This window comes from Ammospiza caudacuta, chromosome 6 (assembly GCF_027887145.1).
Source record: "Ammospiza caudacuta isolate bAmmCau1 chromosome 6, bAmmCau1.pri, whole genome shotgun sequence".
Lineage (NCBI taxonomy): Eukaryota > Metazoa > Chordata > Aves > Passeriformes > Passerellidae > Ammospiza > Ammospiza caudacuta.
In genome coordinates this window covers 57,896,424-57,903,848 of record NC_080598.1, presented here as the reverse complement: position 1 = coordinate 57,903,848, position 7,425 = coordinate 57,896,424, and the positions used below count along the sequence as shown (strand labels likewise).

Here is a 7,425-nt window from a genome sequence, read left to right as displayed (position 1 = left end):
AAAAAAAAAAAGTAAAGCCTTTTGCTTTCCCGCTTGTTTTCATTTCCCTTTTTTTTTCACTTCAGTGTTACTGAAAAGACTTTTCTTGAGAAAAGATTAATGCAACTGGCCCAAATGAGCAGCAGGAGCCACTGCATTTTAGGAGTACGAAACATAATTATCCAGTTGTCTAACAGCATGGAGACAACATAAGAATATTAGAAATGGAAGAGCGTAAATACAGAGCAGGCATGCAGCAAATCTTAGCAGATTACCCCATCTCCCAGTGATTTTTGCTCAGGTGCTTCATGATCTCTCTGTCCTGGAAGTTGAGATGTTTCACACATCTTGAAGGTGAGAAAGGTGCACGTGATAACTGCGGTATGTCTCGTGCAGTGACACTCTCAGAGCAAGAAGCCTCAGAGTGCTGATAAAAATACACTGAGCTGCTGATGCAACACACAGCAGCTGTAACACCTATGATTGGTGAGACCTGCCAGATCAGGACAGGCCAAAAAAGGTGAAAACAACTATTGTGGAGAGGCTTGCTCAACTGAAGGATTCAGGGCAGCAAAGATAACTCACTGGAACAGTTTGTGTCTCACAAATGCTTTCTTAGATATTGCTCATCCGTGTCATCATCACTACGTTTTACCCTTTATAAATGCTTGAAAATTGCTGGGTGTGATAAATCTCTTGAGTTCTGGTGTTCAAACCAAGACTGATCATCACAAATATTAATAGAAAATGGTGTCTAGTTTTTTTCACTGGTGTAATTATTACTGTTTTTCATTTGAATTAATATTTGAGGTGCAGGTTAGCCTCGACATCCCAGAGGAAGACAGAACTGGGAATTGTCTGGGCTGAGCCAAGTATCAAACTATTAAACTCTAAAGGTCTGAGAAGACAGGAATATGCTTTCAATTGAAGAGGGCTGTACAGGCACAGAAAAATTGACTTTAGTCACAGGGTCAACAATTGTGGTGTTACTTCCTTCCCCTTAAGGGTGTGTCAACACAAGAGAAAATGTCACCAGGAGAAATGTCATAAATTGTCTGCTCAGTGCTGCTTTGTGGAGAAACCTCTCTGCAGGCGTGGAGAACTGAGTGGAGAGAGTGAAGCTCTGAACTGGGGGTGGATGCAGTGGCCAGTGGAAGAAGACTCTTCCCTGGACGGGGCTGAGAGCGTGGAGAAGGTGAGGAGTGGAACAAATGGCCTCCTCTCCTCCTTCCTTATATTGGGCTCTGAGTTAGAGCACTCCTCCTCCAAAGCTCCAAAGCTGACAGGCCAAAGCTTCAGGACAGTCTTTCAGCACCTGATTTTCTTTTGAAGGCTAGGTCCATGCCCATGGCTGCACTTTGTCAGCTGAGGCGTTGTGCTTGGCACTGACAGCCATTTACATGTGAAGGTCTCTTCAGCTCAGCCGCAGCCCTGTGGCTTAGTCCATATGCCAAACACCAAGGAAAAATGCCTGCTCCAGGCAGGTAGCTTAGAAAGTCACAGGCATCTCCTTCCTGAGGCTCCCTCAAGGGTGCTGAGCATGGGAAGGAGACTTGGAGCAAAAGTGGGAGAGGAGGAGGCAAGACAAACAAGCATTGGGAGTATGTGTCCACAAAACTCTTCCACTGTTTGCTGCCCTGCACCATCACTGACTGCTCTGGGGGAAGCTTACAGAAATGAGAATATTCAGACAAGCACAGGATGAGGAGAAGTGTGCAAAACCAGGAGGAGGGAAGGAGAGAGCACCCTCAACCAATCCTGAAGGTGTTTTTATTGAAGTGTGTGGGTAGACAAGCTGATAAGTAACTGAGGTGGTGTGTGACTTGTACCATGTCCCTGCCCTGGATGTCACCATCTGCCTGACTGTGAGCTGTATTCACCTGTTGTGCTTTACCACAGAAAGGGAGGTCTCCAAGGCCCTCTATGGTGTGCAGGTGTACAGCAGCTCTGTGGTGTGCAGTGTACAGCAGCTCTGTGGTGTGCAGTGTACAGCAGCTCTGTGGTGTTCAATGTACAGCAGCTCTGTGGTGGGCAGTGTACAGCAGCTCTGTGGTGTGCAGGTATACAGCAGCTCTGTGGTGTGCAGTGTACAGCAGCTCTGTGGTGTTCAGTGAACAGCAGCTCTGTGGTGTGCAGGTATACAGCAGCTCTGTGGTGTGCAGTGTACAGCAGCTCTGTGGTGTTCAGTGAACAGCAGCTCTGTGGTGTGCAGGTGTACAGCAGCTCTGTGGTGTGCAGTGTACAGCAGCTCTGTGGTGTTCAGTGAACAGCAGCTCTGTGGTGTGCAGGTGTACAGCAGCTCTGTGGTGTGCAGTGTACAGCAGCTCTGTGGTGTTCAGTGAACAGCAGCTCTGTGGTGTGCAGGTGTACAGCAGCTCTGTGGTGTTCAGTGAACAGCAGCTCTGTGGTGTGCAGGTATACAGCAGCTCTGTGGTGTTCAATGTACAGCAGCTCTCACACCATCAGGCATGTTTCGAATCAGGGACAAGCTCTGTATGTCAGTTCACAGACGAGGTTTGGGCAGAGAACCACTGCTGACCCTGAAATCAAGCACCTTTTTTATCCCCTCTACACAGCAGATTGGTAGGTGGCCCAGAAGAGATCCCTCCTCCTCCTCCAAAGGTGGCAGATGCTTAGAGGCAGAAAAATATGCATCACCACCAGCCCTCCCTTATTGTATCCACCATGCTCATAAGTTAACACCAGCTCAAGCACCCTCTGTGTTAAGAACCTTTTCCCAATAGCCAGCCTAAACCTCTCCTGACACCACTTCAGCCTATTCCCTCAGGTCCTGTCACTGGTCGGAGTACTGTGCCATCTTCTCCACACAACAGTGAAGATTCTTTTCTCCTGTCATTCTGAAGATGGGACAATACTGAACCCAACTTTTTTTTCAAATACGTCTAAGACAATTGGTCCACAATTTCATATTCATCTGCCTTATTTCTGTAGGCTGATCCCCATGTGAGATTTTGGGTGCAGGTGACACTTGGCATGAGGAATGATGGCAGTTTTAGCATCTACAGCATGATTTTAGAATGGGAACTGACAAAAAGGAGATGGATGATTTTATGTCCAGGGACAAAACTTTAGATCCCCCTTGAGAGAGCTTCCACATAGCCACCAGAATCCAGTACAACTCTCAGAGGTGGAGGGATCTTGTGACCCTCTCTTTCTCAGTTCATGTCTGAGGAGGAACCTTTCAAACATCCTCCATTCCACTTGCTCCACAAACATGTCAAGTTGGCACCTATGGGACCATAACATTTACTGACATATTTTTAAGTGATGCAATGCTAACTTTCCACCTTGTCTTCTGATTCTTAGGAAATATCAGCTGGAGAAAGAATAATGGAACGCTGTCTAAATGAAAATTGTAACTCCACTTGCCCAGAAATTCCTTATCAAGAGAGTCAGACACTTCTGGTTGCTGTTTACAGCATTGTTTTTGCAATAGGCCTTCCAGCAAATTGCTTAACTTCTCTGCTGACATTTGTACAAATCAAAAGGAATATAGTAGTTGCCATCTACATTTTCAGTTTATCATTGTGTGACCTGATGTATTTATGTACCTTACCTGTCTGGATTATCTATGTGCAAAATGGGCACAAGTGGACCATGGGTGACACTGCTTGCAGGATAACAGGATTCATCTTTTTCTGCAGTATCTACATCAGCATTCTGCTTTTGTGCTGCATCTCTGTGGATCGTTACATGGCACTGGTGCATTCTCTGGAATCAAGGGGAAGAAGACAACAGAAAAATGCCATCATAATAGTCGGTTTTCTCTTTACTGTGGTTGCAGGAATCCACACGCCAGTATTTTTTATGGAAAATGGGCAAAACTGTACAGAGGTGAAAACCTGCTTTGAGACATTGCCCCTTAACTTATTATTGGCTTATTTCAGCTGTGCTAGATTCCTGTTTGGATTTTTCATACCCCTCCTGATCCTGATTTTTACAAACTGCAAAATTTTCAAAGCTACAAAAAGAAGCAGCAGCTTGACTTGTCGTGAGAAAGCCAAAGTGAAGCATGTTGCTATTGCCATTATTACTATTTTCGTGATCTGCTTTGCTCCATATCATCTGGTTCTCATAGTAAGAGCCATATACTTTATGTTTCATCAGGACTGCCCATGTCCATTTGAAAATAAGATATATTCAACTTTTACAGTGTTTCTGTGCTTAGCCACTGCAAACAGCATTGCTGATCCAATCATCTACGTTCTGGTCAGTGAAAATGTCAGAAAAGACTGCTATAGGAGCCTGAGAAGATTGAGATGGAACTCATCCAAGCCAAATTCATCCACCGATCGCAATACTGACAACATAAAGTTGGAAACGCTAAAAGAATCAGAGGAAGAGGGCCAAAGTAAAGAAAACTCAAAGAAATAACAGATTCATCTGACATTCAGAAGGCCTGCACCAGTGGCAGAGACCAGGAAAGTGGCAGCTAGCTGGTAGCTGCTGGAACAAATAAGAAGTTCCCAATGCCAGATGCAGGACACAAGTTTTTACATGCTGACATCATCTTGCACATCCTGCATGGGCCATTAGCTCCTTGAGGATGCTATGGGAGCAATAATTCAAATTTCTGTTTGTCTCCTACAATAAACTTTGCCCACCAGTATCACTGATGAAAACACTGCTTTGCTAAGGATATGTGAAATAAATGAAGTGATTTACTTGGATTAAAATTGGGATCTTAAAAGTTTGGGGTTTTTTTTGGACTGACTCTCATATGAAATAAAACCATTTTTATCTTCTGAGCAAAAATTTTTAAAAGCATTGCAGAGAAGAACAATATACTGTTCTTAATGTTGCAATTTTTGCTCCTTGAGGAGGTACATGTTCCAGTTCTCATACATGCACTCTGCAGTTACCGTTTGTGGTTAACCAGTGGAAAATATTAAAAATGAGTGAACATTTTCCTCATACTCTAGCATGTGACTTCAGGTACATCACACATTCCAGGAGAATTAGATGGCAAAAAAGAATGCCTGACAACACAGACCAACAGTACTGCTGCTGCATTAGTCAAGATTCTGCACTGCCCTGAAATTCCTAAAATGTACAGTTCTAATGCTTGATAGCTTACAATTAGCAAATTTTACTTGTTTTGCAGTCAGACCTAGAATGCACTGAAATATACAGAAAATGTATACATTTCCAAGTGGAGTCAGGGACTGCTTTTATGCCATCCCCAAATGTTTGCTGAACTCGTGTTTCATTTCTGACTAAGCTAACCCTTCCCTTTTGTTATTGATCCCACTTTTACTGTGCAGGAGTGTGCAGAAGCTATGGGTAGGCTCACAGATGGTGTGGAAGGTTGGCAGTCTGGAGAGCACAGTCCTTCCTCCCCACAGCTGGAACTCCCTCAGACATGCTGGGGCAAATCCCACTGTTGCTGCTGCCACTTCTGTTATGAACAACCTGTTGATGGTAGTACCTTGTGCCTTCTAACAAGTATTTAAAAAATAGGAATGATACAAATCTGGCAATGTTTATCTAAAAAACTTATTCATATTTTTATGTGATTCCACAGACAGATCATGAACCATTTTGAGTACAAGTTTGTAGAGTGTTTCATAGCATCATTCCATTTAATCTGTGGTGTTATATTTCTGTGACATGTTGAAATTGTTATTGACATTGACATTTCTGCATTGAATTAATATTAACCAGTCTTAATATAAATGCAATACTTTTTATCTTAAAACTGCCATAGATATCTTTGTATGTTATATTTTTATATATTCTTACACTGTTGTAAAGAACCTTTATGCCAAAATTATATATCCTCAATTTACTATATTTTTTACATATTTCATTTTTTAATTATTGAATGACTCCTCTGGTATTTATATGTGAAATGGCTTTGTCCTCAAAAGTAGTCCACATAATACTAAATTGGAGATTGTTTCTTGGAAGAACATGACATTCTGTTGAGGTGCTAATTAAAAACTTCTGGATTTCTATTTTTATATGCATCTCAGAGATCAAATTCTCTAAGGTATCATGGAGAGAGCTGCAAGGTGCTGAGTATCTGTAACTTTCAGTTGCTGAAGAATTCTGCAGCAGCAGCAGAATGTGGCTGCTGACAGCCCCTGCCAGACAGAGCACTGGTGACTCATCTCAGAAGATGTACATGCAAACCACCCGACCTCAGGATTTTCATAGTCGGAAATCAAACCTTAATGAAAAGCAGCAGTGAATTTAGAAGAAACCAGAAGTACAGGCTTCTGAACTCATTGACATGGATGTAAGTTAGCTATTGACCTCGATGAATTTAAATATCTCTGATGATTTCCCTCTGATAAGGAGTGAGTGTTGAGTGAGGGGATTGTCCTGCCCTGCGCTGAGCTGCTGCGGCCTCACCTCAAGTCCTGCGTGCAGTTTTAGGAGCCACCATATAAAGATGACATTAAACTGTGGCTCTCCTGCAGTCACAGAGTGTTGGAATGCGGGCTAGCAAAGCTTCCTGAGTGACCAGAGGGGCACACAGGAGAGGCTGCCCCTGAGCTTCCACCCAGGCCTTTCAGGTGGCAGTGGGTGCAGCGCCGTGGGTGATACCGCAGCACGACACCACCAGGATCCCAAGGGAAAGAGCCAAAGGAGAGGACACTCTATGCACTCCAATGAAGCTTTATTCAAAGACGGGTCAGGGACGAGTAACAAGGGAACAGTGGTCCGGCTAGGGTTTTTAAAGGAGGCTACTTTAGGGGATGGGAACATCACATAACCAAGGGGAGAACACTCAGGGAGGAGCATGGGATCTAACAAGACCAATGGGGTTAACATAGGGGAGGGAGAAGCCTCTAAAACAAATCAACTGTTAGAACCAGGGCATCAAACATTCGGGAACAAAAAGGGTGGATCTAGGTCGATGGACAAGGGAAGGGGACAGCACAGCTTGGATAGACAGGTCTACACCAGGGAAGGAAGGGAGAGAGGAGCAGGGAAACAGGCAGGGTGAGTGGCGGCTAAGGGCGGGAAAACTTAGGGGTAAACAACTTGGGAGAAACCATTGTGAGGGGATAAAACGGGGGTACAGGGATCAAAACATTTTGTTTAATTAACATTGAACCACTAACTGTTGCAATTGAAACAACTATAGAACTCATAAAACACACTGCCACATCAAGCTATTTGAGAACAACCAAAGGAGGGCCATGAGGATGGTCAAAGCTCTGGAGGGGAGGATATGAGGAGTGTCTGATGTCACTTGGTCTGTTCAGCCTGGAGTCTGAGGGGAGACCTCGTCATGGTGGGAATCAAGGGAGCAGGCACTAGTGTCTTCTCTCTGGTGACAGGGACAGGACCTGAGGGATGTCCTGAAGCTGAGGCAGAGGGGACTTAGGTCAGATGTTAGAAAAAGGTTCTTCACCCAGAGGGTGGCTGGGCACTGGAACAAGCACCCCAGGGAAGTGGTCACAACACCAACCC

The 7,425-nt window shown here is 44.2% G+C and overlaps 1 protein-coding gene across 1 annotated transcript; it reads left to right on the top strand.

Annotated features, from left to right (window-relative positions):
- Positions 1-1,117: 1,117 nt before the first annotated feature.
- On the top strand, positions 1,118-4,374 carry GPR132 (G protein-coupled receptor 132). Its single transcript, XM_058807844.1, has 2 exons — positions 1,118-1,174; positions 3,307-4,374. Exons 1-2 carry the CDS (start codon positions 1,118-1,120, stop codon positions 4,372-4,374), a joined length of 1,125 nt encoding a protein of 374 aa, XP_058663827.1.
- The last annotated feature ends 3,051 nt before the right edge of the window (positions 4,375-7,425 follow it).